At 40.2% G+C, this 25,830-nt stretch overlaps 4 protein-coding genes across 15 annotated transcripts; 2 read left to right on the forward strand and 2 right to left on the reverse strand.

The window, feature by feature from the left end:
• Positions 1 to 999: 999 nt before the first annotated feature.
• Positions 1,000 to 4,774, reverse strand: LOC6583944 (DDB1- and CUL4-associated factor 7). 3 transcript variants are annotated; one of them, XM_015161359.3, is made up of 7 exons: positions 4,683 to 4,774; positions 4,180 to 4,319; positions 3,799 to 4,059; positions 3,531 to 3,723; positions 2,616 to 3,075; positions 2,368 to 2,549; positions 1,000 to 2,298 (listed from the first exon to the last, which is right to left on the reverse strand). In XM_015161359.3, the coding sequence occupies exons 4-7, from the start codon at positions 3,719 to 3,721 to the stop codon at positions 2,100 to 2,102; spliced, it is 1,032 nt and encodes a 343-aa protein (XP_015016845.1). In that variant the 5' UTR covers positions 3,722 to 3,723; positions 3,799 to 4,059; positions 4,180 to 4,319; positions 4,683 to 4,774; the 3' UTR covers positions 1,000 to 2,099. The 3 variants fall into 3 exon arrangements, with proteins under 3 accessions (XP_015016845.1, XP_032588370.1, XP_002009604.1); XM_032732479.2 differs by having other exon boundaries at positions 4,180 to 4,323; positions 4,683 to 4,771; XM_002009568.4 differs by lacking the exon at positions 4,683 to 4,774 and adding an exon at positions 4,391 to 4,540 and having other exon boundaries at positions 4,180 to 4,323.
• A 31-nt stretch (positions 4,775 to 4,805) lies between these two features.
• On the forward strand, positions 4,806 to 18,934 carry LOC6583945 (ubiquitin carboxyl-terminal hydrolase Usp2). 9 transcript variants are annotated; one of them, XM_032732476.2, is made up of 12 exons: positions 4,850 to 4,946; positions 6,343 to 6,476; positions 6,575 to 6,704; positions 6,772 to 7,335; positions 10,403 to 11,404; positions 15,989 to 16,190; positions 17,003 to 17,152; positions 17,224 to 17,437; positions 17,508 to 17,830; positions 17,924 to 18,073; positions 18,135 to 18,213; positions 18,300 to 18,934. In XM_032732476.2, exons 4-12 carry the CDS (start codon positions 6,850 to 6,852, stop codon positions 18,370 to 18,372), a joined length of 2,679 nt encoding a protein of 892 aa, XP_032588367.1. In that variant the 5' UTR covers positions 4,850 to 4,946; positions 6,343 to 6,476; positions 6,575 to 6,704; positions 6,772 to 6,849; the 3' UTR covers positions 18,373 to 18,934. The 9 variants fall into 9 exon arrangements, with proteins under 9 accessions (XP_032588366.1, XP_032588365.1, XP_032588367.1 ...); XM_032732475.2 differs by having other exon boundaries at positions 4,806 to 4,869; positions 6,575 to 7,335; XM_032732474.2 differs by having other exon boundaries at positions 4,849 to 4,933; positions 6,575 to 7,335.
• Positions 18,935 to 21,174: 2,240 nt separating this feature from the next.
• LOC6583946 (uncharacterized protein C18orf19 homolog A) lies at positions 21,175 to 23,104 on the reverse strand. Its single transcript, XM_002009570.4, has 4 exons — positions 22,880 to 23,104; positions 22,176 to 22,818; positions 21,959 to 22,104; positions 21,175 to 21,894 (listed from the first exon to the last, which is right to left on the reverse strand). Exons 2-4 carry the CDS (start codon positions 22,715 to 22,717, stop codon positions 21,749 to 21,751), a joined length of 834 nt encoding a protein of 277 aa, XP_002009606.4. The 5' UTR covers positions 22,718 to 22,818; positions 22,880 to 23,104; the 3' UTR covers positions 21,175 to 21,748.
• A 218-nt stretch (positions 23,105 to 23,322) lies between these two features.
• LOC6583947 (lysine--tRNA ligase) lies at positions 23,323 to 25,809 on the forward strand. Of its 2 annotated transcripts, none has more exons than XM_044010409.1 (4): positions 23,323 to 23,460; positions 23,802 to 24,471; positions 24,559 to 25,506; positions 25,583 to 25,809. In XM_044010409.1, the coding sequence occupies exons 1-4, from the start codon at positions 23,429 to 23,431 to the stop codon at positions 25,670 to 25,672; spliced, it is 1,740 nt and encodes a 579-aa protein (XP_043866344.1). In that variant the 5' UTR covers positions 23,323 to 23,428; the 3' UTR covers positions 25,673 to 25,809. The 2 variants fall into 2 exon arrangements, with proteins under 2 accessions (XP_043866344.1, XP_043866343.1); XM_044010408.1 differs by lacking the exon at positions 23,323 to 23,460 and adding an exon at positions 23,537 to 23,745.
• The last annotated feature ends 21 nt before the right edge of the window (positions 25,810 to 25,830 follow it).

Here is a 25,830-nt window from a genome sequence, read left to right on the forward strand (position 1 = left end):
AGTGTGTGAGGTGGATATAAAAAATGATGCAAACGCATAGTAAAAATTAAAATTATTGTTTGCTTTTTTTTTGTGATCTAAACGGGAATAATGTTGCTAAGTTATAGAAACCGTTTGCCAAAAAATCCTTACTCATGCTACGCAGTATATATTAATATATATGTATCAAAATGAGCTTTGGTTGATTAGTTTTTATATACTTATATATATGTTTCGAGTCGGATTAAAAAAAAAAAAAAACAACACAAGAAAACCCAAAAGTCATTAAAAAAAATACGTGTGGTACGCTTTTTCTTTTTCCTGAATGATCAGTTTTATATAGATATATATACACATATATATGTTAGCATTTGAAGTTTGAACAGTTCATTCTGAGCCAACGGAAAGGCATCTCAGCTAAAGGGATTTCTCGTTTATTTCAGTCTCAGAGCGGCGCACTATAGTTTCGACCATAGAAAATGGATTGTATTTGGTATATGTCTAGTTTGTGGATCGGGAAGGAGGAAGGCTAGTATTATATTGTAATTTTCATTTTGTTTGTTTGTTTTTTTTTTTTTTTTTTTTTGCATTTTGTTTTTGCGTTTAGTGCTTACAAGTTTATACTGCGGGAGTAAGGATCGTATGATCATTCCTGGGCCTGGCATTATTTCGTGAAGTTAATGGTAATCATATATATGCAGTCAATATTTTATATGTTCCTTTCGGTTTTTTGTTTTTTTTTTTTTTTTTTTTTTTGGATAGCAACAATCTTGTATTCTCTCTCGCTCAATATAATATTTCGGTTTTTTTTTTTTTTTTTTGTTTTAGTTGTATTTTAAATAGTAAGTATTGTATTTAGCTGTGGTTGTGCATTGTATTTTGTTTTTGTTTTTTTTTTAGTTCTTTTCTGTTTTCTAAATACAAGTATTTTTGTTTTTTACTTTGCATTTGCGTTTTATTTTTGCTTTGTTATTTTGTTTGCTTAAGTCCTTTTGTTGTTTGTTTTGGTTTGTGGTTCCCATAGAAAACGTATAATAAAAAAATGTGAACAAACAATAAAAGATATTTCGAAAAAAAGCGTTTTTGCGTCTTTTTGGTTACATTTTCATCTGGTTTTTCTTTCTCTCCTTTTTGTTTTTGTTGTTTGTTGTCTGTTGTTCTTGTAAGCGTGTAGTTGTGTTGTTGTTGTTCTTGTTGTTCTTACTGCGGTTAGACACAAAAATTTTAACAACATTTCACATGTTGGAAAACGAGGTAGGACATTGTTTTTGCTTCGATCATCATTTGTTTTTGTTTGTTTTGTTCTGTTCCTTATGTTGTTTCTTCTTCTTCTTTTGCGTAATTGATTTGGTTATTTCAAAACAGAAAACACACACAATGGTTATTAAAAGCAGATAATTCAATAAATATATAACTAAGCGTCCGAATCAAGCGTCCGTCCTTTCAGCGTAACGTTGCGAAACGAGTCAAATAAATTACAAATAGCAATACATATTTTGGTTATACCTTGAGACTTATATATCATAACGTTATGTACCAACTAAGCTAAGGTGCTAACTGTGCCTGACCCGGCCACAGGGAGCACGGATGAACTAAAATCTAATAGAATTGCCCGGCTGCTTCGCCCTATGCGCCACACATGTTCGTTGACCCACAGTCACAGACGACCAAACACCAATGATAGCTAGGCGGTTGTGGGATACAAATCGGCGTCCGAATATAAAACCATATATAAATATATATAATATATATTTATATTTATATATATGTATATATGATATAAAACTAAAACGCGTTTCTTCCGCTTCGCCTACAAAACCTACAACTACATTACGTTCGTATCCGCATGTGTGTATGTATATCTATATATATGGTAATATATATAAGTGTGTGTGTGTGTCTTTGAGTGTCCTTGTGTGGTGTTGGTGTGCTGTTGCTGCTGCTGCTGCTTCTGTTGTTCTTGCTGATGATGTTGTTGCTGTTGTTTTTGTTGTTGCTGTTGTTGGGTGCGTATTGAGGATTGTGACAGCAACCAATTTCCTCACATCACAGTCACACAGGCAGAGCAGTGTGGGTCGGAAAGGGGGCACGTGGCATGGGTGGTAAGAAAAAATTGACTCTTAGACCCGCAGGATCTCGCACGCTTTGTTATAGCAAATGGCTATCCAATCGGGTTGCGTGGCACCCCATTGTATTTGATTGACTTCGCCTTCAGCAGCTGTATAGGCTAAAATTGGATCCTCGATTGCGCGTGGCATTTGTTGTATATCCCAGATCAGTGCTTGGTGATCATCACCGGCAGTGCAAATGTGACAGGAACTGCAAGCAAAGAAATAATATATATCCGTCTTCTCTTTCATATCCTTATTTTGATTTAGTTTCGCTCACCTATGCGGCGCCCACGCAATACCGTTGACGCACGCTCTGTGATTGCTCAGTCTTGCAACAGGTGTACAAGGAACACGAACATCTAAAATAATAACTTCACATGAATCCATGGCAACTGTGGCTAAGTAATTCGGATCCTGTTTGTTCCAGGCTAAACGCAACAGGGCGGTATGCGCAGGATCCTAATCAATTAAGAATAGTTCATTATTTATATAAAATAGCAATAGGTATGGCATGTCGCAGCTCACCTCATAGATAATGGTTGAGTGCTCGAGATGACGCAAATCAAACATGCGCACTGAGCCATCGGCACCAACAGAGGCAAACATGTCCCGTCCTCCGCCGGCACGTGAAAATGCAATGTCATAGACCTCCTTGTCGTGTGCTATCAGCTGCGTCTTAACATGCCCAGCCACATAGACGCGAGCGTGCGGCTGCCCAGTTTCCAGGCCCCATATTGTGCATGTGGTGTCGATGGATGAGGTGCCGACCAAATTTGGATCCACCTCGTTCCAGTCGAACGATGTGAGCGGCGCACAGAAATCACTGTTTTTGTTGTTATTTAAAACACACTCCAAATGGGTATCCGGTTCACCGGCGCGCCAAACACGCAGATAATCACCGCTGGTGGCCAACAGATCGGGATAGATGCCCTTCGAGTCTGGTATCCACATGATTTTTGTAGTCGGATATGGATGGTCAAAGGTGCTGCAAATGAGATTACAAATTATTACATTTAAATATTTATTTGCATAAGCTCTCAGAGGATCTTGATATAGTTAAACCTGACTCTTAAAACCTCTTTTTTCTTCTGCTGGCAGCTAATCTCTGACTATATTGGGTGGAAGGATCGACTAAAGATTGTAAGCATAGTAAATAACAATTTACCTAGAAGGTAATCTGAGCTATAGTTATACAGACAACTCAAACTAAATATACACACTATAGTATCCAATATTTTCATTCAAGATCTATCGAGTTAAGATTGTCTTCCTGCGTAGGTCAACTCAATGAATAGAAATTTAATTTATAATCTCAGCTCCTAATACAATATTTTCATTCAAGATATATATCTATCGACTTTAGATTGTCTTGCTATGTATGTATGAATATATACATAACTTAATATATAATATTTTCATTCTGCTCCATGATTTCCTCACCTTTTAGCACTAAATTCGCTGGTATCCTCGTCCAGGCTTATGATTTGCACTTTGTTGTTGTACTCCTCGATGAAGCTACCCAAGGCAAGGCGGAAACGTTTGTCTGGCCGGACGCTCCAGTTCATGGAGTAGAGTGGCCATGGCGCCAGGTATTTGTATATTTCCTTACGTTTCCCCGCGGTCGATGACATAACTGTTGAGCATATGATGTTAATTAGCCGACAATTAGAAAAAAGTGGGAGGTAATACAGCATCTAGCAGCACTTACCTAAATATTTATGTGTTTGTGTTCGTTAGGGATATGAAGAATGTCAAACGACAAAGTTCCTGTGCGCAATTAAAATGATCCAGTAACCGAACTTGTATACAAGGTTTCTCACAAAAGCTAGCTGGGCGGGCGGGCTGGCGGTTGATGGGTGGTAATAAGACAAACCTGCTAAAAATTACGATGGCAATGCGGATGATGATAATGACGAGACAAATTGAAACTTCAGAAAATTAACAAAAAACCGCTGTGCCTTTTGGTTTACTGTACACGGAGAAAATAGGAAGGGAAAACCGAAAATGAGATGTTATTATTGTAAAAATTATTTCGTTTTAGTTTTGAATTATATGTAATTGCATTTATTTTATTTGTTTTGTAGCTCACTTCATTTTGTGTGACGACTTTGGCGGCGGCGCAGGCTAAAGTGGTGCCCACTCAGCCTTTTCCGGTTAGATTTAGCTGTTTAATATCCAGATTCACAAAAAATTCTTGTAAGCTATATTGGTACGGCGGTGACACGCAGTCTAGCTGAAAAATAGTCGTTTAATAACAATGAATAACAAATTTCTATATTTCAATATGTGATGTTGCATACGTTGAGTTTAACTCTTTGCTTAGCAATATCAAAATTGTAATGCACATAATGGTGAAGATATGCGAATTTCGCCAAAATAGCTTTTTGCGAATACAAAAGTTGGCAACACTGTATGTAATGCGACGCGACAGTTTGCGGCTGCAGTGTATTATTAGTAATTAAGTAAATACGGCTTAACGTGCCGCATGGGCACTAGCAATAGCAGTAGCCGTAGTTTACTTATTTAAGTATTTATTTGCATTACGATTTCATTAATTTTTAAGCGATATTTAAATGTAAGAACTTTTCACACCTGAACAAAATTTTCTCTCAAAATGTATATACACGGCGGTGTTGCCACTTTATCTGTTGTTTGTGATGACCACTAAGTCGATCATTAATGGTTTGATTTCTGGTGCGATACAAAATCATTTATCGATACTTGTATGGACGCAACTCTGGATTTCGGTAGTTCGCTTGCAAAACTGACTCGCTCTTAAGTGAGTTCTGCGTGCTGTGGGCTGAAAATTGCATATAAAAGCCAATAATATTAGTTATTACCATGTAAAGAAGCTCAGTCAGTGCACTTTTTATGTATTTTTATGTGTGTGTGTGTGTCAATAGCTGATACAATTAAACGTATACAACATTTTTTTTTTCAAACGTCGTGAGTAGATTGTGCGTGAATGATGAATTTTATAAATAAATATACTGCTTGCCAAGGAGCTATGTCCCCATAATTAAACATATATATTAAAGTGTTCGAGTTCTAAGCGAAATTCACAATTATAGTCGTCACTTTTCCACTTTCCATTTTTGAGAAAGATATTTCACTTTGCGTAATTCGTACGTTGCTTGCTTGGCCGCGTATATATATATATATATATGTACATACATGTGTATATGAATGTGTTTGTTTCGTCGCCTTTTGGTGTGTGGTTGTGTTTAGTGTGTCGCTGTCGCCAATATCAATATTGCTATTTCATTTGCACATATGGCGCTTATAGGCCAGGCACAGCAGCGCAGTTTTACTACTGCTGCCACCGCCGCACCACCCAACCAACGGGAACGTGGCCGCCAGCGCCAGCCAGCTGTGTGTGTGTGTGTATGTGCTTTTAAGCGCTTTTATAAATAGATTTGCCTTTTTTCAATTTTTGTTGTTGCTTTAATTATAATAATTTCGATTTTTGACATGATTTTCGGCATCGCTGCTTCACAAAGGCGAATTGGAATGTGTGAATCTGAAACGGTGTAGTGATGTTTATAGTTGTAGTTGTAACAGTAGTTGTATTTATGAACGCGAGATCGATATGATAGTGACCATGTGTCCGTCTGTTTGTTTACGTGTGTGTGAAAGAGAGAGACGGATAGGGGCAGAGCGAGAGAGAGAGAGAGAGAGAGAGAGAGGCTGTGGCGCCCTACCCCACATATATTCGAGCACACGCATTAACGCACACTATGAAAGCCGAGCAACGGTTTCCTCGGTTACAATGACATTGCGCGCCGTATAGGGCCGTAGACAGCCTGGCGGCATCTTATACACATACAAACAGACATACAACTTCACTATTACCGCATAGCTACCCCACTCACTCATTCACGACCAACATGCACACACGCACACACACACACAAACCGGCAGTTGCATTGAGTTGTTGTTATGACAAGTTGCAGCGCCGTGAAATTTCAAGTATTGTGATTTGTTATTGTTGTCGTTGTGTTATTTTGTAAACAAGTGTGACATGACGAAATGACGAAGTGGGCGATGTTGATAGCGCTGTTAAACTTGTGATACGTTTATGAAATTATTAATCAACTGTAATTGTTAGTCAGCGCATATCTATATGTATATGTATATATATATATATTTATTTATTTATTAATATATATGTATATATACATGCCTATGCTTAAGTATTTATGTATGTGTATTATTCGAAGGTCAATTCTGATAAATTCTTCTTCATTTACAGTTTGCCTATTCTCCACTGCAACAGTAACGGGTCTTTAATGTAGCATAAGCAACAACATTAAATAAATAACAATTAAAAGCTTTGTAAATAATCAGTTAACCTAAAGGAAAAAGCAACTGCAAGCCAAATTCAAGGTGAGTGAGTGAGCGAATGAGCGAGTGCATCTCGCCGCGCGTTGCCATTTTGAAAGTTACTCTCACTCACGCATCTACTTTCACTCTCACTCTTGCAGCAATAATACCAGAGCAACAATTACAGAATTATATTAAAAGCCAGAAGCACCAATAACAACAACAACAACAGCTAAGGACAGAACGCTCTGCCAAATCCGTAACAACGCCAGCCATCCAGCAGTAGCCGCAGTAACAACCGCAATAATATCAACAACAACAACAACGATAATAACAACAACACCATCATCATCCACAGCAACAATTGGAATTCATAACGGCTCATCAAAACGGCAAACTGGTCCGATTGAAGCGGTAGAACGCTGCTGCCACTAATATGCGTGTGATTTCGCCGCGTAGATCGTCAACGTCAGCAGCGGGCAGTGGCAGTCTCTACGGCACAACGTCGACCAGTGGCGCTGGCAGCTCGGCCAGCACTAGCGGCACAAGCAGCGGCAGCGTCAGCGGCGGCGGCGGCGGCACAAGTAACGGCTACTCGCGCTACTCCGGCAGCTACTACGATAATCGCGGCAGCAGTCTATCCAAATACCTGCCCTCGTCAGCTGGTTCGGGTACATCAGCAGCCGGCTCCTCATCCACATCCACATCCGCCTACAATCATCACAGCAGCAGCAGCGCGAGCAACTACTATCCCAGCTCCTATTCAACCTATTCGAGTACGCCGCGCGTCAGCACACAGCGGAATAGCATCGCATCTCCATTGTATCTGAGCGGAGGAACTGGCTCTGTTCTCAATTCTGGATATCGGACTAGTTCATCGTATTTGAGCAACTATGATACAATTTCGTATGGCCGATGCGGAGTGAGTGTTTTTGATGATTATCGCTTTAGCCACACCTACCACCTACCTACACCTCCACCCCAAACCCCCGATCCCATTTAAATTCCGTCGATTAATTTTTAATGTACATGCATATCTATCATATTTATCTATACATATGTGTGATATTCCATTGATGGCTGAACAGAGCTCTCTCTCTATATATCTATATATATATATAGTGATCTGTATGTGTATGATGCTGGGCATAAGTACACCCATTAGAGTAGATCTCTATTCACCTTTGAAAGCCCCCCAACTGCTTTACTCTCGTACTTGAAACTCCTTACTGGGCTTGGAACAAATTTACAAAACTCATTCATATGCACAATCACACACACACACACACACACACACATGCATAGACAGACACCTACACACACATTCAAAGCATTTGGTGAGTTCTCTATTTAAAGTAGTGTTGTTATTGTATTGGTCAAGGAGTATTGGTGTGTGTCGTATTTGTATATGTTTGTGTATATGTAACTAGCATACATTGTAATACATATACATACATTAATATGTATGTTAAAGCACTCTTGGCATATATGAGGACTGTTCCGATTAATATTAATAATATTGAATTTAAGCGAAATGTAGGATTATAAAGTATATAATTTTACGAAGATCTATCGTCGAGTGTTTAACTAGGAGCTAGAATCTCTACAGATCGTACAGAGCTCACATCTCTATATATTGTCCGATTTTCGTATATTTCAAAGCCACAGATGTAGATTTGACCTTACTTGGGTCCAAAAGAATGTTGTATAAACTTGATCTATATATTTAAATAATAAGATTGTGATTTTATTACTAAATATTCTACTGATCATAGGAATAAGATATTTAAGAAACGAACTCGATTCAATTGAAAAATACGGAACAGTCCTTTTTAAATCTGTGTGTGTGTGTATGTCTCTGTTTGTTTGTATGTATGTAGGGCTTGGAAATTGATTGTTGCTTAACATGTCACACATACATGCATACGCATATTTATCACTGCCTGTTGTATGTGTAGAATAAGAGGAAGAATGACGAATTTTAATCAGCTTTGGCAGCGCATTTCATGTTGTGCATTATCCAAAAGTCACAAGTAGCCTATGACATACACCCACCTGGTCGCCAAACCCCGAATCCACTTAACACTCCCACCTGTCCACATACATACACACATGTGTGTATGGTTATAAATGTATGTGTCATAGCTAGTATGCGATTCAGCCAGGCACGCCCATGTTGGCTCTGCTTAGAAGCATGCCAGTACGCCCTATTCCCTCCATATACAAACACACATACACATAAAATATATATGTATGTGTAAAATATGTATATGTATATGTATATGTATGTATGTGTACACACCGTCTAGAGCTTTAACTGTGTATTTACCGTTCTTTTTGTGACACTCGTTTGACAGTTGGCGGCATTTTGAAGTTACCTTTTCAGTTTTTGCTAACTTGTCATTTGTTTGCGCTCTGATGTTGTTGTTGCGCCGCAATATGCGTGTATGTGTGCGTGCGTTTGTGCTGAAAGCTGCGATAAGGCGGCGTATGCGTCATGACCACAAACATAGACCCACCCGCCGCGCCATGGCAATGGAATGTGTTTGCCAAGTCAAACCACTTGTTGGCACCGTTCCAATGGGACCAACGGCAGCAACAACAATAAGAACAGCAGCAACACCAATTGCAACAAAAGACCCCATTACAACAAAAACAACAACAATTGTAGTACGCCCTTGTGCTATCTGCATATGAAAACGTTTCTTGGCGGCATAAAATATACAAAATTCGCAATATGTTTAATATGGCAAAGATGCATTGTGTTGGTGCATCTGTGTGTGTGTGTGTGTGGTGTAAGAGTGTGTGTGAATCATGTAAACATATTCATATGCACAGAATAAGCATGTGTTTGAAAATTTGAAAAAGCCCATCACTTGATCTGCACATGACTTATCGATAGCGATAGCGATAACAAATGGACTGTCTATTTTTGAATTGTGCATGTCATCAACGGTATTTGTCGACATCATCAATCATTTACATGCATACATGCATGTACATATGTGCGTGTGTATGTCTGCATTCTATTTTGATTATGAACACGAAAATAAATAAATACGAGAATTATTTGAAATCAGCTAAAAATATATAAAACAAACAATTCCGTTCGAATTGCTGTTAAATTTGTGAATAATTTTTAATTCTAGCAGATGTTTCTCGCAATATCTCTGTCTCGCTCTTTATATAAAAAACAACGAAATTGATGTTTGCCAAATATTATATTTTATATTTAATGATTTCGTACATTTTGCAAATGTGTTTCTTTTTTTTTTTTTATTCAAATATATGTATATTGTGGATTGTATATGTAAATCGAGGCCCAAAATAGAACCCAAATGACGAATAATTGCAAATTACGTTTCCAATTTTTGCGACAGTTGACAATCGCTGAAAATATGAATCTGGAACGATTCTACATGATAGATATTATACATTTATATATGTAAACATCTTCATAGTTGTTGGCATTTCGAAAATTAAAACAAAAAGCTGGCAACAGCATATCGATAAGTTGCTTAGCTATGGTTTGCAAAGTGCATGACAGCTTTTGTCATGCAGTTGCTCAAGTGCTAAGTGCATGTTAAATTTGGCCGGAACATGTGAATGCGACCTAAAACGAGAGCAACTTTTTTACGGAATATTCGATTTTTTGTCATTGATAGTAATTGTTCTTTCTGGGTTTCTTTTTTTTTTTTAAATATATAATTTTCTTTTTTTCTTATCTTCATTTGGAGTTTATTATATACTTATTTTTCTTTTGTTTTGTTCTTTGTTATAAACAAATTTGATTTTGGTTTGTGTGTTGCTGCCCATCATGAAAACGCATACAAATTATTATGATCGTTAACCGTTACCGTTACCGTTAACCGTTACCGTTGCCGTCATATCACAACCAACTAAATCGCATTCAAATGTCATACATCTGTATAAATGTTTCAACCACGACACAAAAAAAAACATGCAAAAAAAAAAAAAAAAACGTTCAGTTGCCGCGTCGAGCAAAGGGCACACTATCGAATGGCGATGGCGGAGCAGCTGGATCAGCAGCAAGCTCGACAAGCACAGCAGCAGGAACAAAGAATGACGATTGGTCAAAGTATCGTCGAGATTCTGCCATTGATAAGAAGCGTGCAGATGGCAATGATGCGACATCTAATGGCAGCAGAACGAAACGTTTGTCCAGCTCATGCTCATCATCATCCCTAGAACATTTCGTTGCCACATCCGCCCTGGACATGTACGAAAAGTACAGTCCGGCCAACTATAAACCCAACTGTGAACTGTCACGTTCCAGATCGGCGGTCAACGAAGCCGACACTGACAACCGCAACAACAGCAATAGCAATAGCAACAGCAACAGCAACAGCAACAGCAGCAGCAGCAATGATAACAGCACCACCTGCACCGTAACCGTGGACAGGCCGCGCAGCAGCCGCTACAGCCGCCTGTATAGCAGCAGCAGCGATGCCGGCGGCGATACGGGCGCAAGCGAAACAACACACACAACCAGGCAACGCAGTGGCTCCGGGCGATACACGATAACCTCCAGCAGCAGCAACGGGGATGTGCCAACGGCCACGTTCACGCTGCGCAACAATCGAACACGCCGCAATGGCACACATGATTTGACAGCTGCCCCAAAAGCGACAGCGTCAACCATCATCACCAATGGCCACGCGACGGCGGAGGACAGCAGCAGCAATGGGCTGGACGCCAAGCTCAACGGACTCTCGCTGCTGTCGACGTCGCCCAAGCGCAATGCAATCTATGATAGCTCCAACGCTGCGGCAGCGGATACCACAGACGATGTGGCGGCATCGACGGCGTCTGATGTTAATTGTCTGACCGCAACGGTCACAGTGGCCAAGGCTAGGGCCAATGCCAATGCGAATACCAATGGTGATGTCAACGGCGACGCTGATGGCGATGGTGATGTCAGTGCGACGGCGACGCTGACGCTGGCAGAGGGCGCCACTGCGCGCAGCAAGGTAAACAATGATGAAAGTTAAACAAAAATAAAAACCGAACCAGGATATCTAAGCACCTGCCACAGGCATTCAGAAAATTGCAAATGCTAACAAATTGAAATTACTAATCGCATGCCAGGGCTGCCACCCAGGACGAGCAGCTGACAATCGATAATGCGATAACATACTGCTCCACTAACTATCGATATTTGAATATTTGCGCGTCTTTTGCTTGTGTGTGCGTGTGTATGTGATTTTATGCATTGTTGCTTCTGCCATGCTTTCAAGATGAAAAGAAATACATAATAATTAAAACCCACCCAGCCTCAAACCCGATCTCATTCCTGGACCTTTTGTGTTAGGATAAATTAGTATTCATACTGCGGCTACGGTCGGTCGGCCACGCAATCAACAATCATTACAAGCACATGTATGTCTATATATATAATTATATATAATTATAATTATTAACAATTTATAAAAAAAAAACGAAAACAAATCGTGTACATACATGTACATATGTATCTGTATAGACATATATTGGAATCTCACTTGGCATTTATATTGTTTCTTTTGAATCCATGTTTCTTTGTTGTTTCATTTTGATATGATCTGACTTTCTCTTTATGTGATTCGTTTTGTGGCTAAACACCTTTACACGCATCTCTCAAATATTCAAACTACATCTATATATATATATATATATATGTGTGTATTTCTATATATTTTTAGCTATACTCTCGCAGTGCGCGTCCCTTTTAACTAACCAAACTAACTCACTTGATTATTAACTGTCAATACCTGACGAGGGCAAAAATCATATAACTATTCAATCCAGAGCAATCGAAACCAAAAACCAAAAACAAACATACTATGTATGTATATATATACATATAAATATATATAGTTATATATGTATATTTATATATATGTATATATATGTGTGTATATATATGTATATATATATTGTATATATATTATCGATAACGCAACTGCAGCTGTAATTAGTAGAACTGATCGAATCGATAATAATCTAGGCAGGCGCTCCATCAAAGTTCAAAGCATCCATATTTGAAAAATTTTAGTTTAACGCAGTAGTTTGTATTTACAAACAGTCCAAATGTGTGTATAAGGTAGTTTTGAGAGTATGTATTTTTGGTAAGCACAACACACCTTTTCAAATTTGATGAAATTAAATTGAACAAACACAAATAACAAGAAGAACATCAAGAACCCGTATAATAATAATAATAACTACAATAATAATCACAATCACAATCACGCAAATAATAGTAAAAATAATAATAATAAAAAGACCATCAAGGCGGATTAAATAAAATCATTATCAATATATATAGAAAGCAATAATTGAATAAAAAAAAAAAAAAGAAAAACAACAACAACAAGACCAAAAACTAGGAAGAAAGGAAATTAAGTCCAAATTTACATTGCATCGTGTGTAACCGCCAGCCGCAGCAGCAGCAGCAGCAGCAGCAGCAGTAATAGCAGCAGCAGCAGCAACAGCAGCGACCGCACGATAAGGAGCTGTTGAATAATGTTAGACATTAAGAAAACCAGAGGATTCCATAAGATTCCAGCGTCCAAACTGCAGCGCGAGGCAAACACTGCGGCATCAGCAGCAGCTGCAACGGCAACTGACGAACACCAGCAGCACCACCACCACCATCACCACCACCACCAGCAGCAGCAGCAGCAGCAGAAGTCCCAACAAAGAGGCAACAGTAGCAACAGTCATAGCCATAGTCATAGCCAGCAGCAATTAGCCCAGGCCCATCAGAGTCAGAGTCAGCACCAGGGTACGTCACGGCACGCCAAGTCATTGAAAACTAGTGCTAACAGCGGGCCTGGAGTCGGCGTCACTGTCCAGAAACCGGTGACTTCACTCAAATACGCCGCCAGCAACGGGCCAAACGGCAGCAGTGGGCGGGCGGCGGCGGCGGCGGCGGTTGGCAACGTGAATCCGGTGCGGGCGGCTAATCAGCGCTATTTTTTGGTATCCAGCTACAAAGATCCCAGCTTCTTGAAGGCCGAGTGCGATTTGGCGCATGCCCAGGTAACGCTGAAGCAGGCGCCAGCTGGTGGCAAGACGCACAAGCGTAACAAGGCGCTCGACGATCACAAGAATAATAACAGCAGCAACAAATCAGCAACAGCCGTGATAGCTAACGGCACTGGCAACGGGACTTCAGTTAGTGAGATGCGTCGAACGACGACGCTTAATGGCAATAAAGCGGGCGGCACCAGCAGCAACAGCACCAACAACACCAACAGTGGCGCCAACTCGTCGAACAGAGCAACTACAACAACAACAACGACGACGACGACGACAGCATCAACAGGAGCTGGCAACTCAGCCGTCCACAGGATTGATATCAAGTATAGCCATAGCCAGAGCCAGAGCCAGAGCCATAGCCATAGCAGCAAACAGCAGCTGACATTGGGCCAAAAGACAACTGTTGCAGGAGGAACAACGGCAACATCCTCATCCGCTGGAATTGGAGCAGGACGACTTGTGGCTGGTAAACTGAAGCCTCTATTGCTGCACTGCAACAACAATCACAGTGCGATGAACAGTCATAGCAGCTATAATAATAATAACAACAACAACAGCAGCGCCACCAACAATAGCAACAGCAACAACAATATGCAACGCCAGCAGCAGCAGCAGCAGCAACAACATGACGACATTAGCTATATTGATAGCGACGATATACCGACCAGCACAGCAGCAGCAGGAGCAGCAGCGGCGACAGCGGCAACAACAACCACTGGATCATCAGCAGCAATAATAACAACAACAACCGCATCGGGCGCCATATCATCTAGCCAAAAGATGACAAACATTTGCTACTTCAAGCCCATAACGCCGCCACTGCAGCTGCGCAACCAGCAGCTGGGCGGAGATAAATCCAATGGTGGTCAGCGCTCGATCCGGCCCAAGTCGACGATAGTCTCGTTCACCAATTCGAACTTTGCGGCCAGCTACGAGAAGTTTAACAACTACAAGCACACAAATGGCGAACAGCGGCCCAAGGAGCGGGAGCGTGAACGGGATCGTGTGGAGCGGGACAATAGCGCCGGCAGCAGCAGCAATGCGCGACGCTATGGCATCGATTCGGTCAGCATTAAGGCGTCCATTGAGAAGTTTAACAATCTGAGCGAACAGAAGCGACAACCGGGACCGTTGCGCAGTAATGCAACAACATCTGCGTCTGGCTCGACAGCAGCAGCAGCGGCAGCGGCAGCAGTTGCAACAGCAGCGGCAGCAGCAGCAGCTGCGGAAGGCACCTCAAACAATGCTGGCGGCAGCAGCAGCAATCTGCAGCAGCGCTTCAGCGGCGATATGGAACATACACGCATTGCGGCTGGCTATAGCAGCTCCTTGACGCGTGCCGCTTATCGCACCGGCAGCAGCAACAGCAATACAGCAACGGCAACAGCAGCGACAGCAGCGGCAACGGCAGCATCATCATCAGCTGTGGCGCCCATGAGCAAGTCGGCCAGCCGGATTGCCCACGGCCTGTTGGCGAAGGCGGCCAACTCGGAAAATGCTGGCACAGCGATGGCAACAACAGCAGCAGCAGCAGCAGCCGCGGCAATGACGCCAACAACAACGGCCAATGCAGCGGCCAACAACAGCCACAAGGTAAATGTGCACCTTCATCACAACAACGACACAGCGGGAGCAGCAGCAGCGGCAGCAGCTGCTGCTAACTCGACCAGCGCCTACACTTACTCTGCCGCCGCCGCAGTCAGCAGCGTCGCAGCCAACGACAGCGTAAGTGGCGCTCAAATAGCACTTGGGGCAGGCGCCCAGTGCCCAATTTCTCTTTCTCTATCTCTTCCTGCTCTCTCTCTCTTTCTCTTTATCTCACATTATGTGTTTTAGTTTATGGTTTCTTCAACTTTGTAAAGTCTTGAGCAATAGCTGAAGGGGCTGCTGTCCTAGCGTTCATGTCCATCCTTATCACAAGCACAGACCACAACACCGTTATTCGTTTTAATTTTGCAGCCAACCAACAAACAAACAAACAAATATATATCAATCATCATTTTGTGTCTGTCTGTGTGTGAGTGTTTGATTTTATTGTAGATTTCTTTTTACATACATATATATAGTATATATACTTTCGTGTAGGTTTGGAGGAACAATGCGTCTTGATTTCTAATTGGATTTTGGTTTCGTTTTGCCTTTGTTGTTATCGATATAGTTATACGAAAAATAATCCCTTGTTTTGTTTTAGCTAACCCTCGCTTGCTTAAACCGCCATGTTATTATTCGTTAAGTTACGTTATGTTTGCATGCCACAATTTGTTTATATCCTTTTTTATTGTTATCCGCCATACACGTACACACGCTCATGCTCACACCCACATACTCACACTCACTTGCTCGCTAAAACATCGATACCAACGCCAGCCAATATCGATAGATGCATCCATTTCTAATGATCGATTGCTCGCTGCTTTTGAATAACTAACTGTAATTTTATCATTGCATTTATTTTATTTTTATATTTTTCGTTTTACTTATGCCCACTTTTCGTGTTACGTATCACTAAATTGAAATTGTGTTTCGTGCAGGGATCGCGCAATGTCGCAAGCAGCGTTCGCTCAGTGCTGCCGCCAGTGTCGCCAACGTCGAGCCGTTACTGGGACCGGGATCGGGACAGCGGACGGAACAGTACCAACGCCACAACCTCTTCCATTGGCTCATCGTCGCTGAGCACGAAGCATAATAGCCTGGACGAGGGCTACAAAAGCAGCCGAGACGAAAAGTTCGAAGGTGAGTAACGATCCATCTAGCCCTAATATACCCCAAGTCCAATGAGACTAACTACATCCCCTGATATGAAGAGAAGTTGTGTATGCGTTCGATATATATCGATCACGAGTCTTCTTATGAGCATAGATATATTATACCATTATTCATTGTAGTAGTATTTACATAAACATATTTTTAAAATTTATTTTGATCACCTATGCCATGCGAAAAGTGTGCTTTGGAGTTCGTTCTACTACAAATTGTAAAACAAATAGGCCTTAACTTTTTTTTCGATGCAAGCAATAGACAGTAATAAATTTTGTTCGTGTAACATAAACAAATATATTTATATATATGTATATATAAATAATATAAAATATATAAACAATATCACATGCGCATACATACAGATATTTGCATATAGCAAGAGAGCGAGAGAGATAGAAGACACAGCATTTGGGAAGAACAAGAAGAGGTATATGTATAATTTGATAAACAGATAAATATATATACGTATATATATTAAAATTATAATATTCTTACTTTAGTTCGCCCTTAAGTAGGCTGTGCTCGGCCCGTTGGTAATAGATGTCAGTTAGATTATTTCAGTATGCCAGTTGACATAGTGAGCCAGATATACATACGTAGGAACTTCCGCATAAACTAGATCTCAAATCCATTCACAATGCCGGCCGTCAATCGAACGCGAAGAAGGCCAATCAGTAACACGCCATCCGAATTGGGGAGTGCCTTTTGGGCCACGCCCAGTTAGCTATAATAACTCCATTGGCTTATAATAATTAAAAATTTTGATTGAATCCCATTACCCACAGGTCTATGCGGTCTGAGAAATATTGGAAACACTTGCTTCATGAACTCGGTCATCCAATGCCTGAGTCACACGACTGAGCTGACGCGCTTCTTGCGCGCCCATCACACCAACACGCGCACGGCAACCTCCAAGGATCAGCAAATACTATACGGCAAGTGTTCCATTCAAATAAAAAATGTTTATATTATATACTTACATATATACATATCTGTTGCCTTACAGAATTTGCCAAACTCATACAGGAAATGTGGACGTCAAATGTGCATAGTGTAACGCCGATGGAACTGAAGCGTGCCTTTTCGACAAAGCATCGCATGTATAGCGATTACAATCAGCAGGATGCGCAGGAGTTTCTGCGCTTCTTTCTTGACTCGCTGCACTCGGCACTGAACACCGGTGTCAAAGGTGAAACGCTTAACATTGACGATAATCTCAGGTGAGTGCTCACTTACACAACAAACAACATCGACGAGAAACTAATCTATGTGGATGGTTTTCAATTGCAGTGACAATAAGAAGGCCGATCTGACTTGGGAGTGGTATGCTAGGCATGAGAATTCCCTGATACGAGATTTGTTTGTTGGTCAATTGAAGAGCACACTGAAGTGTACAACGTGTGGCAATACGAGCGTTACCTTTGACCCATTCTGGGATCTGAGTGTGCCACTACCATCGTCATCGCGCTGCAAATTAGAGGCCTGCTTAGATCTGTTCATTAGAGAAGAGGTGCTAGATGGCGACGAGATGCCCACGTGCTCCAAATGCAAGACACGCCGAAAATGTACCAAAAGCTTTACCATACAGCGTTTCCCCAAATACCTGGTGATACGTAAGTGCAACCGACCAACCGGACTATATATAGTATATATAGTATATGTAGACATATGATTTACGTTTCTTTTGCTTATGCTGCTTCTTGCAGATCTAAAACGTTTCTCAGAAACACGCTGGAGCAAGCTCTCGAATATTGTTGAGTTCCCTACGGCGGATCGGGAGCTGAATATGGCCTCATATGGGGCAAACGCAAATTCGAATGTGCATTATTCGCTCTATGCGATCTCCAATCATATGGGTATGTTCCAATCCATTGCAGAGATTGCAGCAAGTGCTAATCATACTTATTGCTTAAACAGGCTCAACGGCTGGCGGTCACTACGTGGCCATCTGTAAGCATCCAGTCTCCCGCAAGTGGCATGAGTTCAATGATAATAGGTAACGTATACGTTCATGCGATACCCTCTGAATTATAATGTTAGTATTGATTGATTAACTGTTCATATTTATCGCATTCATTGTAGCGTTAGCGATGCTATCCCCGAGAACTGTCTCGTTTCATCCAGTGCCTATATCCTATTCTACGAACGAGCGTAAAGCTAACTCTAACTAACTACTCGTCCACAACATCCTGGCAGTTGAATTCAGAAACTATGTTGCGACAGCTACAATACCAACAGCAATAACAACACCATCAACTGCTACAAAGAAAATAGGAAAAAAAAAGAGTAAAACAACAAAACGACTAAAAACAAAAAAAGAGAAAAGAATGTGCAATAAGAACAGCAAGTCAAACCCCTAGTAAATGTTTCGTAGAATTTTGCAAATTGTGCAAACGTGCGTAAATTTAAATTTAAATTTAACTATAAACTAATTCTTAACTCAAGTCCAATTCCAAATAACAACAATGTCGGAATTGGATGGCAAAGCATGTATATGGCGATCATTGGAGGCGAATGATGTAAATAAGAGATGGATAACACCCAAAACAGACACCAAATAAGAACGTAAAACACATCAAGAAGAAACGTAAAATGAAATAATGAACGAACAAAATACAAGAATCAGACAATTTATGTAACACAGCTTTCGGCAAGCCAGAAAAACAAAACAGCAGCAATCGGTCAACAATAGAAAAAAAGCAAAAGCTCTTAACTAAGTATAAACAAATACCTTAAAGCAAATGCAGATGCAGCAGCTAAACAGAATGAAAAGAAAACTTAGGGAAGAACTAATGCAAAGCAACACAGAAACACTAGAACAGAAACAAAATTGTTATTTCTTCAAAATTTTGTCTTGCATTTCTCTGGCATATATATTTATTTAGTTTTCTTAGCGTCTTTATCGGAAATTTTGATCTATCCTTCCAGTCATTGAATATATATATATATATATATATTTATATGTATAGAAACATACCCTCACTCTATGTATGTAGCATATGTACATGTATGTATATATATTTATATATATCATCTATGTGTGTATAATATGTACAGTTGATCGAAGGCTAAATATTAAAGCAAGAGTGGTTTGCCGAAAGTCCTGTCAAGTGGTTGTGTAAAAAAGAAACTAAATTAATAACAAACGCAAAGAGAAACAAACAAACGAAAGATAAAAAGCAAATAACAGCAAGAAACCAAACAACACAATTGCTTAAGAACTTTCAAGAAAACGAATTGCAATCAACTAGTAATTTGCGAATTCACCTAAACTTGTGCAATGTATATCAGTATATATTTCATAAAAAAAGCAACAACAGCAAAAAAAAAAAAACAAACAAAAAAAAAAAAAGCAAATTGATCATTAATCAATAATAATAAAAGGAGCAAACACAAATGCAGTAAATAGGGGGAAAATTAGGGGCGCTTAGCAGCGCAGCTCCATAAAAAAAAAAAAAAAACACAAAAAACACACACACAACATAGCACACACACATTTACACACTCAACATAACTAGCAAAAACAAAAAGCTTTTAGCAAATGATTAGTTTATTAATAAAAAATAACAACAACAAAACCTGAGAGACAAGAAAGGTCATTTCTGCGCGAAGTGCAAAATTTATATATACATATATATAAAGAAAAGAAAAAACCAAATGACAAAGTAAAACTAACTGAAGCTGCATTGTGAAACGTACTTATGATAAATGCTAGCAGCTAATTATATATTATATAATTATAATGATGAGCATAGCACGAAACAAAAACAACAACAAGAACACCAACTATCAAACATAAAACAAACAAACACACACACACACCACAAAGCAAATAATTTAATTAATAATTAATATTTACATTTTGTTCCAATCAAATTCAAATCAATTGAAATCAATCCAATCGTCCGCCGCGTTCAACGTTCGATCTGAACATCAAACTAGTCTCAAAGTTATGGACATTGTATCTGGCGATACAGAGAAGGAGAACCTTGTTATGCATATAATATGAGTATATATAGTTTGTTTTGTATGTACTTTAGTTGATATTTTGCCCCATTTAGCCCCGATGATCCATCCCTCATACACGCACATACATTAATAAACATATATATATATATATATATATATATATATATATATATATATATATATATATATATATATATATATATATATGTTTGAGATATATATATATATATATATATATATATATATATATACATATATATTTTTAAATTAAATTTTTTTTATTTTTTTGCTATTGCTACCTTATTTGTTGCCTATTTAATTTATTTATTTATTGTATTGTATTTTGTATTTATGTAAATGATACACGAAGTGCAACCGAAATACATATGTATGTATGTATGTGTACATAATATTGCTTGTGCCCCAAAACAAGCAAGATTCAAACAATAAATACACTTACTTGCCCCACACACATAACGAGCTACTATAACTTAACAAACACACACACACCGAGCATAAACACTAAAACAAACAACAAAAACAAGACACATTATTTATTTATTTGTAAAAGAATGAAACAACAACTACTACTATATATATTTTTTCTGGCTTAACTATTAGTTAAAATTATAATTGTTGGATATTTTACTAACGTTACAAACAAAAAAATGAAAAATAAAAAAAAGTCTAAAAAAGATAACGAAATATAAAATGCAAAAAACAAAATCCAATTTAATTGGTTTTATTGGTTTGAAAATTAAGATCTAACTGAAATAGAGGCGCTATAGCGTCTTTCTCTCATTGTCTTTTACTTTGAGACATATTGTTTTGGGGTAATTTTACGATCGTGAGTGAGAAAGCTATACATGTGTATATAGCTTTCATTTGTATATCAGGTCGTCTGGCAGCTGCGAATCTCTTCTGATTGGACTTTGAAAGAAGAATCGATGTGCGTAATGGGTAATTAACGTAAAGGAAGAGACAAATCTTTACGTTTTATACCACTTCGGTTTTTTATCGATAGCTTTTTCAATACATTTACAAAATATACATTCCCTTTTGGTTTGTATCGGAGGCTGCCGCACCGTGATGTTTTCTATTGTGTGTCCGTTAATGTGAATGTGTGTGAGTACGTGTGAGTATTCGTGACAGTGAATGTGCGCGTGTCTGCTTGTTTATATTTATGTTTGATTGAGTCTGCTGTGTGCATGCGAGATCGCATGTGTGTGTGTGAGTATGGCTCTCCTTTACATACGGCAATAGCCAATGATTTCATAACGAACAAAAAACTATGCAAAACTGTTATTACAAAATATATATATATATATATACGAAATATTCATTCATGTGTAATCCTCTCAAACGTATGCAGCGGCGTTAAAAAATATGTTATCCGATTGTATGTTTTCAGATGCGTCTGGGCGGGAAGATAATATCCAGAAACAACATTTTCCTTAATGAGCGTGAAAAAGCTTAACATAAAAATACAACTAGCCAACTGAACGCCGAATGGCAAGTGACAACGACAAAAGGCGACGATGAAGGCGCCTTATAACCGTCGATCATTTGCGATTCTCATCCTTGCTAGCCTTGGCACTGGCGCGCGTAGCCTTCGTATCCTCGTACATCTTTATCAACTGGCTCTTGGTTGGCATCGGCTTGATATGACCCCACTGCACCAGATATTTGATAGATAACGTGGTTCCACCTATAAAAAAGAAACACAAAATATATGCAATATGATTCTTCTATTATTTTTCGATAGCCCTTACCCAGTGTCAATGCATAACGCACTGGTGTAGCCACCTTATAGCACAGATAGGCGATCGCGTAGTGGCCCATATCAGAGCCTTGCACCTTCTCAATGATGTTCTCGCTCAGGTGTAAGTACTGAAGCACGGCAGGTACGTCGACGCCGCTGTTGACCAAATATAAAGTTACCATATGAAAAATTGTGGGTGTTAGATGAAGGTGCTGCCAGTCGCTCACCTTTTTGATAGGTAGTAAAAGCCGCCGAACCATCCAATCGATGTTATCACGTGGACAGGTATAAGCACATACCAATATTGCTTATACATGTGCTTGAACTTGGCGAAGAGGCCCATGTTTGCCGCCTCGCCAAACAGTTCGTTAGAGTTGGACACATTGGTGGTGGTGGTGCTGGTACTGGTGCTGTTGCTGGTACTAGTTGTGGTGGTGGCCGTTGATGAGGATTTGGTGTCCGTCTTGTTGGCGTTTGCACAGTGCGAGTTTGATTTAGTGCTAAGACGCGCATAGCTGCGATATCTGGCGACAAGCAGCGGTGACAATATTGTTGTCGCTGTCGTGGTTGTTGAAGGCAATGTTGATGAGGATAATGATGAGGCTGATGATCTGCCATTTCCCTTATTGATGCTGCCCAAGAAGCTGAGGCAACGTGGATTTAGATTGAGATTTACTCTAGGGCTGGCGATGCGCGCTAGAATGCAGACAACGCCGCTGCCAACACCGCGGCCGCAGAGCAGGCTCGATAAAAGTCCAACCGTTACCATGGCTTATGCTCTGTGGTACACGAATTTATATATTTTTTTTTTTTTGGGATTTTCTGTTTTTATTTTTGACGAATATTATAAATCGCCAGTTGTATATAGGGCTGAAAGGTATTAGAAACGTTTGCTATGTATTTTATATTTCAATATTTTTTCCTACTTTACCACTCAGCTTCGGGCAACCCGGCACAATTTCACCTGCTGATTGGAGATGTGTGCGTGAACATACATATATGTTTGTCGCGGCCCGGACGCAACTACTTTTCAAATTTGAAATATATGGTATAAAATCTAATAGACATTGTCCAGAAAATATTCTAATAAGTAATTTAATGTTGGGATGATGTTCGTGTTTGTTGTGGGTACTTTTGTATTTAAGATTTAGGGAAGTGTCAATTTGTATGAGGAAAACTATTTATGAAAATCACGACATTTATAGTCACGATCTCCAAACTAATTTTATCAGCATTGCCATACTTTACTTAGGTAAATCAGCTGATGTACTAGCAACACGTGTTTTAGATTCGTTGGCAACGCGGTCTTTTGCCAAATTTGTGAATTTCTATATAATGGCATGTAGCGATGTATCGATATTTTTTGTATATAAATATCATTTCAATTCACTTCGAGTGTGTGGCGGATTCGCAAGCTTTATTTATATTTGGTAGTTTTCAGAACATATTATAAATTGAAACTTTTAAGACGTCAAGCGGCATGGCAACTGCAACTGGTGAATTGTCTAAGAAGTAAGTACACGCAATCATTGCTTAAATTGAAGTGTTTATCATCATCAAAAGGCGGCCAATTAGTCAGCAATTGTGAGGTTAAGTCGAACTGTTTCGTTGGTTGAAAGCGGTTGATAGATAGACAATAAATAAAATATCACCTGAAAGTAACGTCTGCAAAATGATTGCACGCACCATGATTAGACACTTGGTATATTCGTCATCAATCAAACAACTAACGGTGACAGCTTCGAGATATTACCATGTGGCCGACATGCAGCTGGCCCCAAGTAAACGTACAAAACTGTTCGTAAAATTAGCTCGGTCTCATGAAATTTATCTGATATGGTGCTTATTTTCAGTGAGCTGAAACGCCGGCTGAAGGCTGAGCAGAAGGCCAAGGAAAAGGCAGAAAAGGAGGCAACTCGCTTAGCTACCGAGACTCCCGATGCCGGTCACAAGAAAAAATCTTCCGCCGAACAGGAAGAAGAGATATCACCCAATGAATACTTTAAGCTGAGATCAGCTGCTGTTGCCGACTTAAAGCAAACATCTGAAAATCATCCGTATCCACACAAATTCCACGTTAGCATCTCACTGGAAAACTTTATTGAACAATATGCTCAGCTCAAAGATGGCGAAACGCTCGACCAGGTCAATTTAAGTGTTGCTGGACGTATTCATGCCATACGCGAGTCCGGTGCCAAGCTCATATTTTACGACTTACGCGGCGAGGGTGTCAAGCTGCAAGTGATGGCCAGTGCTAAATCATACAAAAGTGAAGCGGCGTTCGAGCAAGACACGGCCAAGTTGCGTCGTGGCGATATCATTGGCGTCAATGGTCATCCCGGCAAGACCAAGAAGGGTGAACTATCCATTATGCCCACTGAGCTGAAACTCCTCTCACCCTGTCTGCACATGCTGCCGCATCTGCATTTCGGACTTAAAGACAAGGAGACTCGCTATCGTCAGCGCTATCTAGATCTAATACTGAACAACAAAGTGCGTGAAAATTTCCAGATTCGCGCAAAGGTACGTGACAAACACATTAACAGTTGTATGTACAATATTATCATTAAATAAATGTAAACCTATAATATCGTGCCTCTTCATACACAGATAATATCATATGTCCGCCAGTTTCTGGATCGCCTGGGCTTCCTTGAGATTGAGACACCAATGATGAATATGATTGCTGGTGGCGCCACTGCCAAGCCCTTCGTCACTCATCACAACGAACTCAAAATGGATCTGTTCATGCGCATAGCACCAGAGCTGTATCACAAAATGGTTGTTGTAGGCGGTCTGGATCGGGTCTATGAGATCGGTCGGCAGTTCCGCAACGAAGGCATCGATTTGACCCACAATCCTGAATTTACCACTTGTGAATTTTATATGGCATATGCTGACTATTACGATCTAATTGAGATTACTGAGCAAATGTTATCTGGCATGGTTATGGCCATTCATGGTTCGTACAAAATTAAATACCATCCGGATGGCCCCGAAGGCGTCGAGCAAGAGATTGACTTTACGCCCCCATTCAAACGTGTCTCTATGATCAAGACTCTCGAAGAGAAGCTGCAGGTCAAGTTTCCATCAGCAGACACATTCAACAGTCCGGCTGCCAACGAGTTTCTGTCCCAACTGTGTGCCAAGCATCAGGTAGAGTGCCCGCCGCCACGCACCACCGCCCGTCTGCTAGACAAACTGGTTGGTGAGTTCATCGAGGAGACATGCATTAATCCGACATTCATTTGCGAGCATCCGCAAATAATGTCGCCACTCGCCAAGTACCATCGCAGTGTGCCCGGCCTAACGGAGCGCTTTGAGCTCTTTGTGGCCAAGAAAGAGGTGTGCAATGCGTACACAGAACTTAACGATCCCGTGGTGCAGCGGGAACGTTTCGAACAGCAGGCTGGCGACAAAGCCGCTGGCGATGACGAGGCTCAAATGGTGGACGAGAACTTCTGTACAGCGCTTGAATACGGCCTGCCACCCACCGGAGGATGGGGTATGGGCATTGATCGACTAGCCATGTTCCTGACCGACTCAAATAACATCAAGGTGCGTACCAAATCAGAAGTTTCCAACAAAACTATTTACTTTCATACCCTAATATATATATGATGTTCTCTTGCAGGAGGTGCTCTTGTTCCCTGCCATGAAACCCGAGGAAGCGAATCGCACACCAGCAGCTAATGCAGCCGATGAAAAGCAGTCCGTCCAATAATAGACGAGCACTCAATTACCCAGTTACAAACCCCCCCACACACACATACAGACAACTGTAATATGTGTCGCTAGAATTCTCTGTGTATTGCTTTAAATTATTAACTGAATTAAAAATGTATTAGCTTCCGACTTCAATTATACAATCCTCGTTTTTCT

This window comes from Drosophila mojavensis, unplaced genomic scaffold (genome assembly GCF_018153725.1).
Source record: "Drosophila mojavensis isolate 15081-1352.22 unplaced genomic scaffold, ASM1815372v1 contig_136, whole genome shotgun sequence".
NCBI classification, from domain to species: domain Eukaryota; kingdom Metazoa; phylum Arthropoda; class Insecta; order Diptera; family Drosophilidae; genus Drosophila; species Drosophila mojavensis.

Excerpts from the sequence above, each read along its gene's own strand:
- LOC6583944 (XM_015161359.3), bottom strand. The coding sequence starts at position 3,721 with ATGTCATCGACCGCGGGGAAACGTAAGGAAATATACAAATACCTGGCG. Across the intron at positions 2,550-2,615 it reads ACTCAACCATTATCTATGAG|GATCCTGCGCATACCGCCCT; the intron begins GTGAGCTGCGAC and ends TTAATTGATTAG. Across the intron at positions 2,299-2,367 it reads ATTGCGTGGGCGCCGCATAG|TTCCTGTCACATTTGCACTG; the intron begins GTGAGCGAAACT and ends CTTTGCTTGCAG.
- LOC6583945 (XM_044006979.1), top strand. The coding sequence starts at position 12,939 with ATGTTAGACATTAAGAAAACCAGAGGATTCCATAAGATTCCAGCGTCC. Across the intron at positions 17,153-17,223 it reads GGATCAGCAAATACTATACG|AATTTGCCAAACTCATACAG; the intron begins GCAAGTGTTCCA and ends GTTGCCTTACAG. Across the intron at positions 17,438-17,507 it reads AACATTGACGATAATCTCAG|TGACAATAAGAAGGCCGATC; the intron begins GTGAGTGCTCAC and ends TTTCAATTGCAG.
- LOC6583946 (XM_002009570.4), bottom strand. The coding sequence starts at position 22,717 with ATGGTAACGGTTGGACTTTTATCGAGCCTGCTCTGCGGCCGCGGTGTT. Across the intron at positions 22,105-22,175 it reads TTTTACTACCTATCAAAAAG|CGGCGTCGACGTACCTGCCG; the intron begins GTGAGCGACTGG and ends TTTGGTCAACAG. Across the intron at positions 21,895-21,958 it reads GCGTTATGCATTGACACTGG|GTGGAACCACGTTATCTATC; the intron begins GTAAGGGCTATC and ends TCTTTTTTATAG.
- LOC6583947 (XM_044010408.1), top strand. The coding sequence starts at position 23,621 with ATGATTGCACGCACCATGATTAGACACTTGGTATATTCGTCATCAATC. Across the intron at positions 24,472-24,558 it reads ATTTCCAGATTCGCGCAAAG|ATAATATCATATGTCCGCCA; the intron begins GTACGTGACAAA and ends CTTCATACACAG. Across the intron at positions 25,507-25,582 it reads CCGACTCAAATAACATCAAG|GAGGTGCTCTTGTTCCCTGC; the intron begins GTGCGTACCAAA and ends GTTCTCTTGCAG.